Source organism: Scyliorhinus canicula, chromosome 1, assembly GCF_902713615.1.
Source record: "Scyliorhinus canicula chromosome 1, sScyCan1.1, whole genome shotgun sequence".
Lineage (NCBI taxonomy): Eukaryota > Metazoa > Chordata > Chondrichthyes > Carcharhiniformes > Scyliorhinidae > Scyliorhinus > Scyliorhinus canicula.
In genome coordinates, this window is record NC_052146.1 from 153,128,636 (window position 1) to 153,150,753 (window position 22,118).

At 49.5% G+C, this 22,118-nt stretch overlaps 1 protein-coding gene across 3 annotated transcripts in view; it reads right to left on the reverse strand.

Moving 5' to 3' along the window:
- The window catches only part of LOC119968642 (ephrin type-A receptor 7-like), a 768,833-nt gene that overhangs the window by 43,964 nt on the left and 702,751 nt on the right, over window positions 1-22,118 (reverse strand). For all 3 annotated transcript variants that reach the window (XM_038801273.1, XM_038801267.1, XM_038801278.1), the window contains 3 exons: window positions 18,797-18,922; window positions 17,301-17,486; window positions 2,338-2,399 (listed from right to left, as the gene is read on the reverse strand). In XM_038801273.1, coding sequence (XP_038657201.1) covers window positions 2,338-2,399; window positions 17,301-17,486; window positions 18,797-18,922 — 374 coding nt within the window. The remainder of the gene's footprint in view (window positions 1-2,337; window positions 2,400-17,300; window positions 17,487-18,796; window positions 18,923-22,118) is intronic.

Below are 22,118 nucleotides of genomic sequence, written 5' to 3' on the forward strand. Positions count from 1 at the left end.
ACAAAGAGTCGTGAGCCTGTGGAATTCATTACCACAGGAAGTAGTTGATGCAAAAACTTTGACTATATTCAAGAGGTGGCTAGATATAGCACTTGGGATGAATGGGATCAAAGGCTATGGGAAGAAAGCAGGATTAGGCTATTGAGTTGGATAATCAGCCATGATCATGATGAATGGCGGAGCAGGATCGAAGGGCCAAAAGGCCTCCTCCTGCTGCTATCTTCTATGTAGTTATATATGTATATTACTGGGTTTAATGCGGTACTGGCTACCCACGACGTCATGTTGGCATGAATCACTATGAAAACCAGTTGTGATGACCATGTCAGGGACATACAATGAGGCATAGCCACTGGGTGATGCGGGACATGGCCAGGCAGTGCCCTGGCCCTGCACCCTGGGGAGCACCATTTGCAGGGAGGGTGGAAGTTCCCATTATGTGTGTGCGTGGGGGGGGGGGGGGGGGGGGCTCTGTGCATGCATTGGCAGTCAGGAGGGGGGAGCTGGGAAGCCTGGTGCAAGTGAAGGGGATTGGGGGTGGTGCCATGATGAGATGGGTGGTGCCAGTGATGAGAAGGGGAAGTTACCATATGCCTGTAAGGGAAGGTGCTGGGGGCTAATGCCTGTGAGGGAGGGGGGTGCCCAATTGTCGTGGGGGGGGGGTAGGGACCTGATCTACGTGGGCGGGAGGGAGGTGGTAATCTCCATGGGGGAGTGTGCCAAACTCCATGGGGAGGGGCGGGGGCCAATCCCCGTGTGGTTTGGGGGGGGGGGGGGGGGGGGGGGAAATCCCGCTTTCCATGGGGCCGGGCACTTAAATTAAACTTTTGAGATGCACGATCTTTGCCCCCCCCCCCACCACCCCCGCCAGCCAGCTGGCTGTGATTCCTGCCAGCAGTTAAAACGGGCAAGAAAGGGAATCTGTGAAGCCGGCAAGTTTCACACAGCATTTTCTGCCTGATCCAACACTGTAATTTTGGGAAAATTACACCTCAGTGTTTGGTCCAAAGTGCTTCTGCTGGCCCGCACAGCTGAGGAGATAATATTTGGAAACAGAGACCGGTTACATTCACAATACAGACCCCCTGCTACTCCAACATTGTAGTTCTCTGAACAATGGTCGATGTCTTCTGGCCAGTGTCAAAGAAGGTACTTATGACACTGACTGTGATTTAAACTGCTCCTTTGCCATTTTACACTGAAACCTTTGCACCTTCCAGTGCCGGCTGCAGCAAGGATTCAGGAACACAGTCAGGAAGCCAATTGTTGAGCGTATTTCCAGCACAGCCATGCCTCTTTACTCAACATGAACTAAGACCCTAAGGATCTTAGTCTTCAGATCACTGATTTACATTGTTTGTAATGGAGCTATCACCCTCCCCACCCACAATAGTGTCCGCCTCCTCTCTCGCTCCTGATAGCGCCAACAACTGCTTAACCTCCAACAATATTCATTTTCCCGTTAACCCCTGAGATCGTTCACCTGCTCCCTCATCCCCCAGTGTTCACCCTCCTCCCTCACCCCCGACAGTGTTCATCCCCTCTTACCACTGCTCGCTGTCTGGGGTCCATGAGCGGGTTGGGGACGAGGATTATCTGTGGGGGTAGGGTGAGCACTATCCATGGGGCTGAGCACGGTAGGGGTTGAGTACCATTCAGGAAGGAGGTGGCATTGCCGGGTCAGGAGTTACTATTGTAATATTGTCAGCCGGGTTGTGGGGGTGGGGAAGTTAACAGTGCTCGGTGGCGGGGCAGGGGGGAGGGGTTGTTCGGTCGTGGCAGGGGTAGTGAACATTGCCAGAACGGGGGCGGGGGTGGGAGGGAACCATAGCTGTGGACACTCCAGATGATTTAGTTAGCAGTTTGCTGGTCTTAGATCTCCAATGAAAATCTCTACATAAAGACCAGGATAAATGTAGCCCAAACAGCAAGTCCCTGAGGTTCTTGCCAACTGATCCACATTGGAATAATGGAGTAATCTGGGTACGTTAAAACCAACAATCAGAGCCTTCCACTTCAGCATCATGGATGTGTGCATGTCAGGACTTCCTCAAGGTCCCAAGGTGCATCAGCAACGGAAGTTAATTCGGAGACCCCCAAATCAGAAGATTGGGTCAATGAGTCATGTAAGAGAAGCCAGAAATTCCCTTTTCTGCTTTGCCCTCCATCCTAGGCAGAGTTAGTCCACCATCTGGTCCTTCTGGGGAATGACTAACTCAAAGAGTGTGAGGGATCACACAGTGTCTCGTGAACACAAGAGTGCTGTGGACTGCTGTTAGGTTACAAATGCAATCCATTTTAGAAGCCAAAAACAAGCCAATAAATCTGATGCCTTACCCTCAAGAAGGAGTCCAACACTGCATTTCCCATGTATTCAACTACAATCATCATGGGTTTACCTGTAAATGGGAAATCACAATGTTAATGATCTGTAACATTACAAAACACACAGTGAAAATTTGTAGATACTGGACCACAGCATTTTCCATTTACAAATTGCAGGGTTGTGTCAACTGCACCATCGTAATGAGTTTAAAGCCTCAGCAAAAAAATTGTAAACATTAAATAATTTTGAAAAATTAGTGGCACTAATATTTTGTACATTCTGGGTGATGTTCTATCTTGGAGCATATCATATATCCTGCAGGTTTCACACAAAGAACATTTTTAGTGAAATAACGCTTGGGATGTTGAATCTGCACTCAATACTGGTTTAAAATCACATCATTAAACATTTGTAAACTGAGATTAATTAGTAAATGCTGTAATAATGAAAAGGAGAAATTGTGCGTTAATTGCAGATTTTATGACTTTAATAAACCAACCCTTTGTGGTAACGTGCTCGCCTCCAAGTCAGATGGTTGTTGGATCAAATCCTATTCAGAGGTTGGTGCATAGACACTGCTGGCACTCCCAGTGCAGTACGGAGAGAGTGCTGCAATGTCTGAGATGCCATCATGCAATGCGTCATTGGCCTGAGGGCCCATTTGCCCTCATCCGTTGACATGAAGGTCGCATGGCTCTCTTCTGCAGTAGGACGAGTTTGCCCCACTGTTCAGCAGCAGTTGACAGTTGGTCAAAAAATGCAGGCCACACATGTAAAGTATGCCTTACACTTCCAAACTGTCCATCATGCATGGACTCACAGAAGATTCTAGAACCATTGAAAATTAATGCCACAGAAGGCAGCTATTCGGCCCATGGATGCTATGCATGCTGGAAATAATCAATCCGGGCCAATCTCATCGTACAACTCTTGGTCCACGGTTGTGTCGGTTAAAGCACTTCAAATGCACATCCAAATCTGATTTAAAATGCAGTCAGAATCTATCTGCCTCTACTATCCGTTCAGACAGTGAGTTCTGAACCTTACCACTCTCTTGGTGAAAAATGCATTACTCAACTCGCCTCCAAATCTTCTTTAAACCTTTAAACTTCAGTTTAGTTTGCCGCCACCACCACCACCGCCCCTGGTTATTGAACTTTCTGGAAGGGAAATAGATCCTTCATGCCCACTCTAGCCAGACCCCACATCATTTTATACACTTCAATTAAATCTCCCCTTAGCCTTCCATGTGTAATGGTTTATCTGAGCCTCACCAATCTCTCTTCATCATCCTTCAATCAGTCTACATCCTTGAAAATTTGCTTCCTACCCTCTCCATTGTGATCCCATCCTTCCTGTAAATGTATGAAGCACTCTAGCTCTGGTCTATTCCATGTTTTATAGAGTTCGAGCCTAATCCTCCCAGCTCTTATATTCTGTGCCTCAATTAATAGAGGCAAGTCTTACCGCCTTACCTACCTGTCCCACCACCTTCAGCGATCCAAAGAAATACACTCCAGACTCCCTCTGTTCCTCTACACTTCTCAGTATCCTGCCAATTACTGTGTATTCCATGGCCTTGAATTCATTTGCCCCCTTCCTGCTGCCCTGGCTGGCCAATGATATCCTCCTACAATCTACAGCTTTCCTTCTCACAATCAAACACAAGGCCAACATTTGTACCTGCAGACGTCTTTCGGTGTAGGTTGATGACTACATGCCACGGCAGCGAAAAAAAAACCTCTTAGAAATAGTGCGATATGGGATGTTTTACTTCCGACTGAGAGGGTTCAAGATCCTGGCATCTCCAACAGTGCAGCACTCCCGGAGAACAGCAGTGGAGTTTCAGCCTCGATTTTGTGCTCAGCTTTGTGGTGCGAAGATGCAACGAGCTTTAACAAAATCCCCAAATATTGTACATTAAATGCATTCTCTATTTCTTCCCATATTGAGTACTATTTTGTATCTTCGACAAATGCTCCAACTGTCATTCTTGAGTTGGGGCCTTGGAAGGTATAAAAGCATGCCCCGGGGTGAATCATCCATCAACATTCTCTTGAGGAGATTCTGGCTTTCGGCTGAGAAAATTATATCACTTGGTTTTCCATTTAACCACGTAGAGTATATCAACAACCACTTTAATTTGGATAATGCTGGTAAAATATTAGCAGTTGGAAAACAGGAGGTCAGGGGAAGGATTTTCGGAGGTGTGCCATTCACTGATGGCGGGATTCTCTACTCTCGCCACTTGTCAATGGGATTTCCCATTGAAGCCATCCGAGGACTGGAAAACCCACAGGCGGGGGTAGGCTGTCAGCGGGAACAGAGAATCCCGAATTGCCGGAGACTCCGGCCCAGGTGTCCAAAAGCACAGTCAAAAGCTTTAATGGGGCCCTTAAGGTGGGTGGAGATACTGCATGGTTGAGGTGGTTAAGGGACAAAGGGCGGCAGAGAATTGTGTGTGAGCCGAATATCATAGCCGGAGCCGGGCGCCCGACAGAATGTCATGCTCCAGTGCCACGACAGCGGCGTCAATGCATTCTATTATCAAGGAAGAAATAGCGAGGCATCTGGATGGAAATTGTCCCATTGGGCAGACGCAGCATGGGTTCATGAAGGGCAGGTCGTGCTTAACTAATTTTGTGGAATTTTTTGAGGACATTACCAGTGTGGTAGATAACGGGGAGCCAATGGATGTGGTATACCTGGATTTCCAGAAAGCTTTTGACAAGGTGCCACACAAAAGGTTGCTGCTTAAGATAAAGATGCATGGCATTAAGGGTAAAGTAGTAGCATGGATAGAGGATTGGTTAATTAATAGAAAGCAAAGAGTGGGGATTAATGGGTGTTTCTCTGGTTGGCAATCAGTAGCTAGTAGTGTCCCTCAGGGATCAGTGTTGGGACCACAATTGTTCACAATTTACATAGATGATTTGGAGTTGGGGACCAAGGGCAATGTGTCCAAGTTTGCAGACGACACTAAGATGAGTGGTAAAGCAAAAAGTGCAGAGGATACTGGAAGTCTGCAGAGGGATTTGGATAGGTTAAGTGAATGGGCTAAGGTCTGGCAGATGGAATACAATGTTGACAAATGTGAGGTTATCCATTTTGGTAGGAATAACAGCAAAAGGGATTATTATTTAAATGAAAAAATATTAAAACATGCTGCTGTGCTTGTGTGTGAGTCGCAAAAAGTTGGTTTACAGGTACAACAGGTGATTAAGAAAGAGAATGGAATTTTGTCCTTCATTGCTAGAGGGATGAAGTTTAAGACTAGGGAGGTTATGCTGCAATTGTATAAGGTGTTAGTGAGGCCATACCTGGAGTATTGTGTTCAGTTTTGGTCTCCTTACTGAGAAAGGACGTACTGGCTCTGGAGGGTGTGCAGAGGAGATTCACTAGGTTAATCCCAGAGCTGAAGGGGTTGGATTACGAGGAGAGGTTGAGTAGACTGGGACTGTACTCGTTGGAATTTAGAAGGATGAGGGGGGATCTTATAGAAACATAGAAAATTATGAAGGGAATAGATAGGATAGATGCGGGCAGGTTGTTTCCACTGGCAGGTGAAAGCAGAACTAGGTGGCATAGCCTCAAAATAAGGGGAAGTAGATTTAGGACTGAGTTTAAGAGGATCTTCTTCACCCAAAGGGCTGTGAATCTATGGAATTCTTTGCCCAGTGAAGCAGTTGAAGCTCCTTCATTAAATGTTTTTAAGATAAAGATAGATAGTTTTTTGAAGAATAAAGGGATTAAGAGTTATGGTATGCGGGCCGGAAAGTGGAGCTGAGTCCACAAAAGATCGGCCATGATCTCATTGAATGGTGGAGCAGGCTCGAGGGGCCAGATGGCCTACTCCTGCTCCTAGTTCTTATGTTCTTACTCCGCACATACAGTAAATGCCATTGGCATATCAATAACAGGCCTGACCCGGCAGTCTCCGGGGCATCTGCGATGCTCCATCTCCGCCAGGAGGAATTACTGACGGCAAAGTTCCCTTGTGGCTTTAAATATCAGGAAACAAGCGCCGTGGCTGCTGAGGGAGAGAGAAGGTAGGTCATGTTAGGGGCAGCACGGTAGCATTGTGGATAGCACAAATGCTTCACAGCTCCAGGGTCCCAGGTTCGATTCCGGCTTGGGTCTGTGTGGAGTCTGCACATCCTCCCTGTGTGTGCGTGGGTTTCCTCCAGGTCCTCCGGTTTCCACCCACAGTCCAAAAGATGTGCAAGTTAGGTGGATTGGCCATGATAAATTGCCCTTAGTGTCCAAAAATTGCCCTTAATGTTGGGTGGGGTTACTGGGTTATGGGAATAGGGTGGAGGTGTTGACCTTGGGTAGGGTGCTCTTTCCAAAAGCCGGTGCAGACTCGATGGGCCGAATGGCCTCCTTCTTCACTGTAAATTCGATGAAAAATTCGATGAAAAAAGGATGCCCGGGCAGTGGGCTCGCCACCATCGCTGGGATGCCCCAGGTACAGGGAGTGATCGATGGTATGCATGACACCCTATGAGCACTGGCCCGTCTTCACAAACTGAAGGGGTTCCACTCGATGAATGTGCCAATGGTGTGTGACCATGAGCTTCACGTTATGCACATCTGCACCAGATACCCGGACAGCATGCACAATGCATTCAGCCTGCCACATACGACAGTTCCTGAAACCTTCAAGATACACCGCCGAGTGAGGGGCTGGCTCTTGGGCAACAGGGATTGTCTGCTGTGGTCATGGCTGATTACGTCTGTCTGGAGGCCATAGATCTACCTAGAGACCCACTACAACAATGCCCTTGTCGTGATCGAGTTGTGCACCAGCATCCTGAAGATGTGGTTCAGGTGCCTGGATCGTTCTGGAGAGGCCTTCCAGAAAAGCGCGAGAAAGTCTCCCACATTGTGGTGAGTTGTTGCATCTTCCACAACATCGCGCAGCAGAGGGGCGACCTGTTTGAGGAGGGGGATGAATACCAGACCTTGTCCAACGAGGAGGATGCGGGGGAGGTGCAGTTGGAGGTGAGTCAACTGCCTGCAGGACAATGGCCAGGATGACCAGGGCACAGGATGCTCTAAACGGCATCAGGTTCACTGACTAGGGGGCCTGGCCAGTGGCACTAACATCCCATCCCACGCCATCGCTCCACACAGCCCCAGCCGACCACCATTCTGACCACTCTCCCTGCACCACCATTCTTCCCACCACCACGCAAACCATAACCCTTTCTGTGATTCCTGCCTGACTTATAAGGGGTGCAGGCCCTGGGTTGGCAGTAACAATGGGTCTTGTCCGTGGGACAAAGGCTGTTGATGACCCGCTCTGCGATGAGCTCTGGTGCTCCACGTCGTCTGCCTCCTGCCCATGGTAGCGCTTTCCATTGTCCACCTGAGTGAGTCCTGCATGCGAGCTGGTCATTCCATCACACAGTCCCACTGAACCCTTGGGACGGGGTGCTGCGTGGTGTCGGACCTGGTGCCCTGGCCTGTGCCCATCTCTGCCATCTTCCCATCTCCCCCCCACAACCCTCACCCCCCAACCACACCCATTGGGCCCCATTTGCAGCCAGCTCAGCCCAGCCCAGCTAAAGCCATCGCTCACACCGTTCTGAAAGAGCACCGAGGCAGGTTGGAACTTTTTTGCACAGGTGTTTATTTTGAGCATAGCAGGTGAACAACTCTATAATATAATGGTTTGTGCCCTAGCCCCGAACGCTATCTTGAGTGCTGCACCAGTGCCAACTTAACTGGTGTCGACCTTTCTGGTCTTACAAGCCCTAATGCTAGGTCTAGGTGGATCCCCAGGTGGTACATCAGGAGTGGAGGCGTCCTGCTGCCATTCCCACCCTGTGACCTGGTGTAGAAGCCAGCTATTTTCTATAGGTAAAAGTGATAGGTAAAAGATAGCTATTTAGCATTAAGCCCCGAGTCTATTAAATAACATTTTAAAACTCACTCATAACCTCAGGTCATTTCAAAACACACATTCAGCATTTCAAAACATAACTTCAACAGAACAAAAGCATTATAGATTAAACACGACATTCCTATGCAGCTGACAAGATAAAATAACCCAAGGACAAGGCAAGCTCCATGGCAACATCATAGAGACTATTGTCCGAACAAGCAAGTCAGCAAGAAACTGGTTCAAGCTGTATGCGGTAAGGAAGCCGAATCTCATTCCATACATCATACAAGAATACATTTTAAGTTAATGTTGCCTATTAATGACAGACAGCTGAGCGTCAAATCAAACTCATTTGATGTTAATCCAAACCAATCAGGATTACATTGGGGTGTAGGCAGATGGCTAAATCCTGATATGATTTAGTATAACCGTGATGTCTCTTCGGCCATTTTTTACTACATGAGTCAATTTATACTTTGGCTTAACTATTTGCTGTCTTTCTGTTTTTTCATATTTCACTTTCTGACTTTGACTTTTGAAGTTTTGCAAGCTGTTTGCCGTAAGCAAGAAAATGATTTCTGTATTACTTAAAAGTTGAATTGTCTACAAGATTGCTTCTCTTGAGTCCTTTGCTGGCTGGACTTTAAATGATTCTCAATTATAGTCAATAGAGACAAATAAAACAGATTCTGATTTGAACCTGAGAGGTTTTAACTCAAATTTCTACTGAGTTTTAGTGTTCGCAAGTGCCACTAAATCCGCATCGTAGATCTCACACCTGGGTCCCCTTTGGCGTCCGTTGTCACGAGCGACTGTCAGTTGCATGGGTGTCCCAGGTGGTGTGGTACCATCCTGTTCTGCCTGCTGCCCAACGGATTTGCCAGGAACAGGGGTGAGTCTGATTGATGTGGTGTTCCAGCACCTTCCTTGCGGGAATTATCAGCATGGTCCCCATCACCTCCTCCTCCCTCAGGGTGCCCAATAGCCCTCGGGCTTCTCCATGTGAAAGGGGGGGCGACCTGAGAAAACTCCTGGTACTCCCCTGCCACCTGGCGCTGCCAGTCCTGGAGGCCCACTCTCATCTCAACCAGCGTAGCCATGCTCATGGCCATGAAGCACAGAGACTGGGCATTTGCTTCTGGGACTTGCTCAGGTCACCCATCGCCTGGGCAATGCCGTCAAAACCCTCAGCCATAACGTGACTGAGCCAAGCTCTGGAGTGGGGCTACAATGTCCAAGTGGCCCTGGTACATAGCTACCTGTGACAGGGCAGCCCTATCCTGTGCCTTGGCCACCACTTGCACAGATTGCCCCAGACCTTGGACATCCTGACCCTGGCCGATACCTTGGCCCCCAAAGGCCTCCACCGTGAACGCCACCTGTGCGATGTTGGCCTGGGTGGCACGCATTGTCCTGCAGGCGCTTGAACACCTCCAACTGCACCTGCAGACGATGGATAGTTGCTGACAGCCCCTCATGTCGTTCATGGCTGTGTCTGCATCTGCGTTTTCAATGGGACCACCCTTTCCAGTAGCCCTAGACCCCTCTGGACAGCAGCAAGTCCCTGGGATCGGGCTGCCCTCTCAGAGGTTCCTACCTTTACCTGATGTTCCACTGCACGTGTATGGTGCATACCAAATACTGCCCCAAGAGCCTCTTCACTAACATACCCAACCAAGGTGAGTGTCTCTGGGATGGTGGAGGGTGTTGGAGACCGCAGTGATGGAAAATCAGTGTCGTCTACGGACCGCTGCTCCGGGTTGTCTCTGCAGGCATTAGGAGGCTCTCTTCACTGTCCTTTGCTACATCATCACTGGAATTTGTTTGTGGTTGGGGTCAGAAGACCACCAGAAGGGTCCACCTCATCACCAGGTGATCCTGCAAGATCCTGCAAGACATGATGCATGATTGGATCACAGATTGGGGTGATGGTTGTGTGGGGAAGGTGCGGTGGTGTGGGTTGGTATGGGGAAGGTGTAGAGGAGGTGATAGGGTGGTGTGGGGGTCGTTCCACGGATGCCAGAGGGACACCGCAAATCAGCGGAAGCTCGCTTGGTTGTCCAATGACCTCCGCCTTGGTTGCTGCCCTCACTCTTAAGGCCCACTGACCAGGTCCAGTGTCCATTACTCCACGACAGTGAGGGGCTGCAGGTCCGCTGGGCTCCTTCCAGTCTTCTCTCTCTCTCTGCTGTTCTGTGCCACCTTCTCCTGGGGCGGGGGATAGGCAGAAAGCGCGGCCTTCGGTAGTCAGCTGCGTGCAACACAGGGGGTGGGCAGCCGGTGCCCTTTGTGACCTGGGCACCTGGGCTTATTGGGCAGTATGGATGCTGGCATGTGGTGCAGGGTGGGGTGCGCACACCCTGCTGGAGGGTGGGATTCAGTCACCTTTCGCGTGAGGAGGGATTGTGGGTCTGTGGGATGGGGGGTTGGTGCCAGGGGTACGGTGCTGCCCACTCACCCTGCCACCCTGAGGAAGTTGTGCAACTTCTTCCGGCACTGGCAGACGGTGAGGCCCACAACGCTCACGGCCTCTGTCACCTGCGCCCAGGCCGCATGACAGCAGGTGGCAGCCTCCTTCCCATCCCAGGGAACATGGTGGTCCACTTCTCCTCCACAGTGTCTAGCAAGGTCTAGAGCTCTGCGCCCATGAACCGGGGTGCTGCACTCCGTGCTGCCATCTTGTTGGCTGGGATGAGTGTGTGTGGGGAGTGGAGTATTAATATGCGGCTGCAGTTTGTCAGCCTCTCGAGTGGTAATCCTGACCTCGGCAAATTGGACACCATTATTCATTGGAATCGCTCGAGTTCCATATAGTGCCGGTGCTAGCCCATTAACGGATCATGAATTGCTCCGGGACCGGCGCCAATTTAGTTGTCGTAGAAGTCCACCTATTCAGTCCCGGCATCAATACTCAAGGCTGGAATCACTGATTTTGACGCTATGTCCGGAAGAAGTGTTTAGTTTTACAATGAAAAAGACGGCGGCGTCCCCGCATCAATGCTCCTGGGTAAAATTCCCAGTGTTCCCGACAAAACGGTTGGAGAATTGCTGGGTCCGTGGCCACGCATGTGTTCGGCGACGACCTGCAGCGGTTGTGCGATACAACAAGACACCGGCCACACGCGGACCTGATCGGCCAAGTAGTGTCCCCTGGACCACCCCTCACCAACCCTGGACCGCCCCCCCCCCCCCCCCACCTGCACTAGTACCCCCAGCCCTCTCTGAAGCCCTCCCTTGCCAGCAGCACGGTTCCCCCCCTCCCTGACTGTGGCAGCACTAGAAACAGTCAGCAGCCGCCAGACCCGGTTTACGCAAAGTCAGACCACACGCGACTGACGCGGTCGGGAACTCGGCCAATCAGAGGCGGAGCTTTGGGTGAAGGCCTCAAAGCGACGTGCTGATGCCGTCAAAACGGCGTGCGGTGTGCTCCTAGATGACTTTATTTTTGGAGGCAGCGGAGCATCCGAAATACGGCGCCGGCCCCGTTTTGGTCGCAAAGGGAGTTCTCCGACTGATCGCCAAATACAATTTCAGCATCGAGCAATGGATATCCCACTCTTAGTCTCTAAAACAGGGCTGGATTCTCTGATTTTGAGACTAGGGTCTGATGCCAGCGTGGAAACAGTGGCGTTTTACAACGGCAAAAATGGCGCAACAGCTGCACCGATTCAGCAACTCTAGATGGGTTAGCACCATCGGCAAGTGCAACGCAACCGGTTCCAAGCGAAACGGAGCCAGATTCGCCGGGTCCGTGATTGGCACACATTAGGCTTACGTGCTGCAGCCGCACTTAAACGACCCATCATCGTCACCCCCACTCACACCATCCCAGTCAACAAGATGGCTGCAAGGAGAGCAGTGCCGCGGTTCAGGGACGCTGAGCTGTATACCATCCTGGATGCCGTGGAGGAATGATGCTGACCCAGTACCCCGGCACGGGAGGAAGGCCACCAGGTGCCACCATTTGTCGTGCCTGGGTACAGGTGGCAGATGCAGTCAGCGCCGTGGGTGACACTGTCTGAATTGGCCAGCACTGCCGGAAGAGACTCCACGACCAACCGTAATGGTCGGGTGCCCTGACCACTGATGCCACCACCTACCCAACCTCTGGGCTGCATGCGTCGGAACATCTAACAGTGTCGTTGTATGTGTTTGCGTCCCCCCCCCAAAGTGGAAGGCTACACACCACCACCGGGAGAGGGAAATGACCAGGGGGAGACCACTAGAACTGCAGGTCCTCACCGTCCCCGAGCAGAGGGGTCGGCGGGCCGGAGGAAAGGGAGAGGTCACCGAAGTGAAGGTCGGCGGTGGCTGAGCAAGTGAGACCCTGCTTAGTCCCGCATTCCCATGACACATGTGTGCCTCCCCACACCCCACTCGACACCCCCCCCCCCTCACCGCTGTTGTATCTTCTGAACCACAGTGTGTCTTTAACTCGTATACGATGGAGCACACAAATTGTTTAATACTGTAATAGTTTATTACACACACACACCACAAAGTGAACACACAAGTACAAGCTGCACTCTACACCAAGACACAAGAACGACCCTGACTGCACATCCGGATGACTGCCATGTGCAGAGCAGATATGGCCTCATCTGGAATCCGTCGTCTGGCAATGTTGGATGTCTGTTGCTGGTTATCGGTGTCCTCGGCTCCGGTCCCTCTGTGGATGGCGCGGATGGTCCTCTCCTTGGCTGGTGAAGGGATCACCGTTGTTATCGTCGAGTGAGTGGGTGATGGGCTGCGCAGCACCTTTTATCCATTACAGGTTTTGCACGCTGTTGGGTGGTCCCAGGTAGATATCCAATAGATCGATCAGGGCTCGATCACCCTGATCAATCTCAACCAATTGGTGGTGGACACCTCGATGGTGGGACTGGTCCCAGTCAGCCATGGCCATTAGTGTCCGAGGCACATAGGTCTTCCCAAATAAGGAAACCAAAGCCACCAAGTCTGCCACATATTGTTACTTTCTATCTGGAGCCCATTTTCCCTGGATGTACTTTCAATGGCCTTTTCCCTGTGTTAGTTTCTGCAAGGTCCGGGCTGCAGCCTTTGTATATATGCACGCTGCAACCTGTCTGCGTCTCAGTGTTGACCAATTTCCCATCAATCTGTGCAGGCGGCCATTTTGTATGCCCACACCCCTTACCCTCACCCCCCACCCTCATCACCCTTGCCCTCCTCATCCTCGGCCTGTCATCCGCCGATTCCTCCAGTCCTGGCACCCGTCCCTGCTGCCAGGGGCACCGTTGGCTGGCACTGACTGGAGGCTACTTTGGGGGTGGTCCCCCGGTGGGTGGCTGCTGGTTGGGCGGGGTGTTCGATACTGGGGATGGGGTGTTCAATGCTGGGGGAGGGGCGCTCATACGGCCGCTTTGTAGAACCAGGGGCTGGGTGGGTGGACAGTGGGTGTTCAACAAGATGGCAGTTGGTGCCTGGGCACTGTCCCAGTCCCGTGGGGGACCCCAGCTACTCGGCCTGCCCTCCCCCCTCCCCTTCCCCAGCCTGCCCCCCCCCCCCCTCCCCCCCCCCAACGCCCCGCCGCCGCAGCCAGCAAGGTCGGAGTCCGAGCCAGCAACCTGCAGTCACTCCATGCCATTTGCTGCCTCCGCTCTCTTGCTCAGGAGCCAGGTTCACGGTTTTTGAGAGCACAAGTAAATGACGCCGTCGGGAACTCGGCCCATCGGAGGCTGTGAATCAAGGACACCCCGGAGCATCGGGTGTCAGGCCTGCTAATGATATGCCAACTGTACTTTTAACCCGCGCGGCGAGAAAACCATTTACGCCATTTGCAGGGTGCCAGAGCATACCGATTTGGCGTCAAACCGGCACCTAGCACCATTTCGTTGTCGGAACCTATTCTCCGCCCAATCGCATTTTGCGTTTTAAACTGAGAATCCCGCCCAGAGGATCCCGTCCAAAGTCTTGCTGCCATTGGGGATGGAGAATTTGGCGCTTGGCCAAATCTCCCATTCACTGCAGCAGGGCTGCAGAATCTCATTGGCGTGAATGGATGCAAGCATCCCACCCAAAATGTGGTGGCAAATTTTCCGTTTATTCATTGGATGTGGGCAACGCTGGTTGGGCATTTATTGCCCATCCCTAATTGGCCTTGAGCTGAGTGGACATTTAAGATTCAACCACATTGCTCTGGATCCATGTAGGCCAGACCAGGTAAGGATGGCAGATTTCCTTCCCTGAAGTGAACCAGACAAGATTTTTTTGGAACACTGAACATGGTGATCATAAGACTTTTTATTTCAGATTTTTGTGGAATTGAAATTTCACTATCGGCCCTGGTTGGATTCAAGCCTGGGTCCCCAAGAGCATTACCCTGGCACAATATCACTAACCCCACTGCTTCCCCTGGAGGCTCTGCCACACATAAGAATGAGAGGGGAGGAGGAATGCACTGAAAGCCAACCTGTGGAGTGGTATCAAGCCAGTGGAAGTTATACTCATTACGTTTCATGAAATTAGGTGGCATGGTTAGCACTGCTACCCATGGCGCTGAGGACCCTTGTACGAACCCGGCTCTGGGTCACTGTCTGTGTGCAGTTTGAACATTCTCCCCGTGTCTGCATGAGTTTCTCCCCCAACAACCCAAAGATGTGCAGGGTAGATGGATTGGCCATGCTAAATTGCCCCTTGATTGGAAAAAAATAATTGGGTACTCTAAATTTATAAAAAAGAATGCATGAAATTGTGGAGGAATTCATAGGAGAGAATGAGAATTTTTCATTCAATGTGTGGAAGGTTGGGGAGCCAATGGAGATCGGTAAGGGCCGGAGAAGTATTGCAGCCTGGAGCCCGACATTGTGGATGAGTTGAAGTTTATGGAGGGTGAAGCTCGGGAGAACACTGAAGAGGACATTGATAAGGTTGATTTTGGATGTGACAGAGATGTGAAAGAGGGTTTCAGCGCACGCATCTTGGCCTCCTGTTGAACACTCAGCAGCCAACAACGTGGCTCCAGCTCAGACCGACATTACAATCATCTGAATGAGGAAACAAGTTCATTTTTTCATGCTGTCCACCTCCATGTCAATGGGTGCGGGAATTCTGATTGGCAACCTCAACATTCCAGAAGCAGAATGGATCAGTTTCTAGCCCCATGTTTACATCCATTTATCTGGCATACTGAAGGTGTGACCAAGGACAGCTTACTTTCCTCCCTGCAGTCCACTTCCCTCACCCCAACCTTCCCCTTTCTGACTTGATGCTATTCCAAGAACTGTTACTTGCCCAGCTCCAGCACACCTACGAGGGATAGCGATAGTACAATATATATGAAGAGGCCCTGTCGTTTGATCTGGAACTCGCAGCCAGCAGCCAAGGCATCATTTAGAGACAAGCAGATCGTTGAGATCTTCATGTGTTGATTCTCTGGGAATAAGTGAGCTGCAGCCAGGCCAGGGGGCAAGGATAATTCCTGTACCAGCTCCCCGATGGCAATGTCACAAATCAGTTCTGCTACAACGGATAGAGATGAGGAGCTCAATTGAATGGTACACAAAAAAACCGTGTTGAGGGAGCCAAATGAGATTCTGGGCTGGCAGTCAGCCTCCTCTCACTGACAAGGAGCATTGGCAGTCTGGCTCCATCTTGGCAGAGGGCATCACACTAACTTTCCCTCTCTGGAGCCTCTGCTGCAACTCTATTATGCTGCTGATCCAGAGGCACTGTCCCTGCTCTCCCGTTACGTTTTGTGGACCGCTCTCCAAAGCCTGTGCCCTCTCTGTGAGGGTCAGCAACACATCAAAGGGCAATAAATGCTGGTTTAGTCAACCACCAACACTCTCATGGGCAATTAAGAACGGGCAATAAATACTGGCCTAGCCAGCGACGCCCACATCACTTGAATGAATAAACACAAAATATTCCCTTCCAAATCCAGGAATGTATCCCAAAACCTCCCAAAAGCACTCCATGTACTTCCGAAACTTTGCAATAGCAGTCAATAAATTACCTTACCTGCAAGTTGAATGCCTGACCCTTTAAAGTAAAGTTAGCCCCGATTGTAGCCAGCATGTTCTTTGGTGAGTGACAAGCAAGTACACTGAATGGACCTGCATGGTGCACGTTCATAAATAATGCAACAAATCAGCCCGTAGCACTGACGGGCATCATGGAGGCAACAGGTTTCTGGCACATGCAGGACCTTGGTGCAAGCAAGCCTCCCAGTATGGGATGCCATACAGGCCACACCAGAAGCAGCTGGAGGTACTGTTCAGCCCACTCAAAAGGCCCCCGGCTTCTAATACCATTTTCAGGAGCACAACGGATCTGAATTTCACGTCCCTGATGTCTTCAGCATTGCCAATGTTGAGCTGCAGAAAATCTCACCTCATCCGTGAAATTGGTCACAAATGTTCCTCCTGGCTAAGCATCACCATAGCAATAGTATAGGCACCGTTCCATTGAATTTCAGTCATTCCAATCTAACCAGTACAAGACGCCCCAAAGTTTTAATGTGATATGTCAATAATCTCACAATGCCGAATTACCAGAAAAAAACTCTTTCAAGTGATTCATCTTCACATTTTGACATTTACTTACATTGTGAATGTTTCATTTTAGAAACATATATTTTTTTTAACTTTCATGAGATATCAGACTCTCTGGCAAGGCCAGCCTTTATTGCCCATCCCAGATTGCCCTTGAACTGAGTGGCTTGCGAGGCCATTTCAGAGGGAAATTAAGAGATAAGCACATCATTGTGGGTCTGGAGTCACATGTAGGCCAGACTAGGTAAGGTTGGTAGATTCCCTTCGTTAATGGAGATTAATAAAGAAGATGGGTTTTTAGGACAATTGATGATAGTTTCATGGTTACCATTGCTGAAACTGTAGCTTTCAATTCCAGGTTTATTCATTGAAATCAAGTTCCATCAGTTGCCATGGCAGGATTTGAACCCATGTCCCCAGAGCATCGGTCTGGGCCTCTAGATTATTAGTCGAGTGACAGTACCACTTTGCCACAGTCTCCCACTTAAATTGACAATTCTAATTGAAATTTAATGGCAGTAATATTTAAAGTAACAAGTAACAGGCATCATTCCAGTGGAATGCTTACCTCTTGTGATAACTCCTTCAAGCCGGATGATATTCGAGTGGTCAAATTGTCCCATTATACTTGCTTCTGTCAGGAAGGTGCGTTTCTGTTTTTCTGAACAGCCAACTTTCAGGGTTTTGATGGCCACGGGGAGCTCCCTCTTACTTGGGAGCTTAAGACAGCCTCTACAAACTTCCCCAAACTCTCCTACAAGAGACAACAAACTTTGTCAGCAGTCTTTTCAACAACATGATTTGTGTAAGGTGAGGGGGTCATTGCTGTGTCTTGGCCTGAGTGCAGGATGTTGCTGTGCAGGTACTTAGGGTTTGGATTGCTGAATTTGTGTGATAGGGATGGGCTTGCACATATTGGTAGGTGATGTGGCTTCACATTCATGGGGTTGAGTGGTTATTCAGCAACTACCGACAATATACAAATTGGCAAAAACTGGGCGGGACTCACCTTTGCTTGACGCTGATATTATAATTGGTGATCGGGCTGAAAATCCCTCTGACATCCAAATCAGGGGTGGCACGACTTGACGCCGGTTTTCTATCCTCCGCCTCTCCAAAATGGCATCAGCGTGTTGCACAGCCCGCACCATTAGAACGGCATTGGCGCATCACCTGATGGCCCTAACCCGATGCACCGGCCCCGATGGGTCGAGTTCCTGACCGCGCGGTTGACATGTGGTCTCAGCAGTTGGGAACCTGGTATGGCGGCTGGAGACTGTGTCTAGTGCCGCCACAGTCGGCCGGGAGCCATGCTGCTGGCCATGGGGCTTCCACAAGGGTTGGGGGGACTGGTGGGCGGTGACCAAGGGGTGGCAGCATTTGGGTCCGCGCACATCTAGCGCCATGTTTTATGGAGCGACCACTGCAGGTCGTCGCCGTGTACATGCGTGGCCACGGACCCGGCCATTCCCCAACCATTTTTGTTGTGGGAGCCGAGAGTTTTACCCAGCGCGGCTGCTCGCCCCTCACCGATCACAGGGTTGGTGAGGGTTCGATGCCGATTTTGGAATCGTAAAACACCACAATTTCCACGCTGGCGTCGGCACTTAGCCTCAAAATCGGACAATCCAGCCCACTGACTTTGCAACAATTTTGCATGCTATTAGAATCTCAACAGTGCAGAATGAGGCTCTGCACTGATCCCCTGAAAGATCTCTCTACCCAAACCTACTCACCCGCCCATCCCCCTAACCCGAAGTATTGATCGTGGCCAATCATGCTGACTGCTGACCTACCATGCCCGAGCCCAGCCAAAAAAGTGAGTAACTGACATGCACCCAGAGATTTGTCACAAATGTTGGACTGGAGATGTTTGAGACAAAACTGAGGGATCACGACCTGTTTTTTTTATCTAACCCCAGATCTATATAGTCATTACTTTATGATATATCTAGTTCTCACACCAACTGTTTTCAATGACAGTATTAGTGTCTTGAGTCTGATTTTAGATATACTTCTGATGCCCTCTTTCTGGTTTTGAAAATGTAATAAAATAGTCAATACCTCCTCCAATAACTCTCTCAATTTTGATACAGGAAAGGTCCAATTCTTTGGCAAATAGATGCACTGCTTGGATGGGGTCTTCGCAAGTTTCTGGATCAATATAGGTTCTTCGACTTGGAATCTTAACTGTAATAAAAAATAAAGTCTACATTCATATAGAAGTAGAGACAAGAGCCAAGCATCAGCAGAATAATGCAATTACTTGGTGCAGGGTTCAAGGCTAAGCCAACATTTACTGACATTGTTCTGTACAAACCATTGCTAGCACACACTCAAGATTCCTCATTGGTCTCTGTCGCAAACAGCGTAGGCTGCTACTTCAGTGCAGAGATGTGGTGATAGAATATGCAATTTATTCCCTAATGAACATACTATCTCACCATTCTATATTTGTGTTCCTTACATGGTCTACACTATCTCTTAACAAGTTAAAGTCTACTTCACAGGTTCCATAACAGAGGAGGAAATATTTCTTCTGCAAATGCCTCCATTTCCTGACCACAAGTTCTTTCATGAATTCAGTTGCTTATTTCTTTTTAACAGAACAATGTCTTATACCACTGTGCCCAGAGCAATCCACAGCAAACAGAGGAGGTTGGAGAGCTGAAGGAAGTCTTCACTCGAACAAAGGGTGAGGGATCTCTGGCCGGGATTTTCCACACCAGGGCGGGTTCGGTGGTGGGAGTGGAAAATATCACGAGAAAAAGCTAAATTGCGTTTTACTTTGATGTAAATACGTGATGCAATTGTCCGCTCCTACCGACATTGGCAGGGCTCATTTTCCAACGTTCAAAGTTCGGAACATCATTTGTATTCATTGTCATTATCAGGCCTCTATGCCTTAATTACCCCCGCCCCTTCCCCCCCCCCGCCACCTTCATAAACTCCATTCAGAAAGGCCTGAAACCCGACTGGTGATATCCCAGGCTGTGCACCTGGCAAGCTGACAGTGCTCAGAAAGGGATAATGCTCATGCCCATCTGGCACTGACCAGGCACTGCACCCCAGGGGGCAGTGCCCAAGCAGTGTCGAGGGCAGTGCCAGGGGTAGTGCTGGGAGGGGGGGGGGGGGGGGGGGGGGGGTTAGTTTTAGGGTGAACTCCGTTGTGCTGGGGTGGCCTCTAAAAATTGCATCAGAATCCTCGAGGGACTAAGTTGCCAGCAGGGCAGGCGGAGCAGAGGCTCCCCCTCCCCACCAGCGATACGCCGTAGACCCGCCACTTGGTTTTTTTTTTGCGATGTGCTGGATTCGCCACCGTTGCGGTCGCCGGCTGAGTGATGCTTCTCCCACCCGCTATCAGCATTGCTGATTTCCAAGAAGATTTTGCCCTATGTCTCTTTGTTTAATTTCCCAGCCGATCTCCATAAACAATGAGTTTGGGGTTTCGCACTCAATTTACAGTGTGAGAAGCAGCAAGTTAAACCATTACTTGTTTCTGTGGGTGAACTAATTGTACCTACATGTCTGTAAATCTCACATGGAGTTTTTACTGTTACGATAAGATAGTCCACATTCATTTGGAAATATAAACATCCAACGCACTATTTAAAACTTCTCTTGCTTTGACGTAGATTTTCGTCATTACTCTAATATCTCCTCGTTTTTAAAAAACTTCATTCAAGGAATGTGGATGTTGCTCACTCAACCACCATGCATTGCACATCCAGTCATTCCCCATGAGAAGGTGGTGGGGAGCTATCTTCTTGAACCGCTGCAGCCCATGTGATGTAGGCACACCCACAGTGCTGTTAGAGAGGGAGTTCCAGGATATTGACCCAGCGACAGTGAAGGAATGGTGATATATTTCCAAGTCAGGGTGGTGAGTGACTTGGAGGGGAATCTCCAGGTCGTGGGTATCTGCTGTCCGTGTTCTTCTCAATGGTAGTGGTCGTGGGTTTTGAAGGTGCTAAGGAGCCTTGGCGGGTTACTGCAATGCATCTTATAGATGGTGCACATTACTGCTACTGGGCATTGGTGGTGGAGGGATTTAATATTTGTGGAAAGGGTAGAAATCAAATGGCCTGCTCTGTCCTGGATGATGTCAAGCTTCATGAGTGGTGTTGGAGCTGCACTCATCTGGGCAAGTGGAGAGCATTCCATCCTGACTTGTGCCTTGTGGATAGTGGGAAGGCTTTGGGGAGTCAGGAGGTGAATTACTTCCTGCAGCATTCCTAGCCTCTGACCTGCTCTTTTAGCCATGGCATCTGAATAGCTAGTCCAGTTGAATGTATGGTCAATGGTAACCCCCAGAATGTTAATTGTGGGGGCCTCTGTGATGGTAATGTAATTGAAAGTGAAGGGCAATCGTTAGTTTCTCTCTTGTTGGGGATAGTTATTGTATAATGCAAATGTTACTTGCCATTTGTCAGACAAGCCTGGATATTGTCCAGGTCTTGCTGCATCTGGACATGGTGTGCTTCAGTGTTTGAGAAGTCATGAATAGTGTTGAACATTGAGCAGTCATTAGCAAATAGTCCCACTTCTGACCTTATTATGGAAATAAGGTAATTGATGAAACAGTTGAAGATGGTTAGGCCGAGGACACTACCCTGAAGAACCCCTGCAGTGATGTTCTGCGATGACTGACCTCCAACAACTACAACCATCTTGTTTCGTGCTAGGTTTGAGTCCAACCAGCAAACAGTTTTCCTCCTGATTCCCATTGACTCAAGTTTTTCAAAGACTCCTTGATGCCATACAAATGCTGCCTTGATGTTAAGGGTGGTCACTCTCGCCTCACCTCTGGTGTTTAGCTCTTTTGTCCATGTTTGAACCAAGGCTGCGATGAGGTCAGGAGGTGATGAGGTGAGGACGATGAGGCTGCGATGAGGTCAGGAGCTGAGTGGCCCAAACTGAATAACCCAAACTGAGCATCAGTGAGCAAGTTATTGCTAAGTAAGTGCCACTTTATAGCACTGTTGCTAACCCCTTCCATCACTTTACTGATGATGGAGAGTAGACTGCTGCGGCAGTAATTGGCAGGGTTGCATTTGTCCTGCTTATTGTGTACTGGACATACCTCGGCAATTTTCTACATTGCTGGGTAGATGCCAGTGTTGTAGCCGAACTGAAACAGCATGGCTAGGGGCGCGACAAGTTCTGGAGCACGTTTTCAGTACTATTGCTGGAATAATGTCACGGCCCATAGCTTTTGCAGTATTTAATGCCTTCAGCCATTTCTTGAAATCACATGGAGTCCATTGTATTAGCTGAAGAGTGGCATCTGTGATGCTGGGAAACTCCGGAGGTGGTGGTGATTCAATGTAAAAAATGTTTGACTACATTTTAAGTACAAGTTATAAAAGAGGAAGGATAGGTTTGG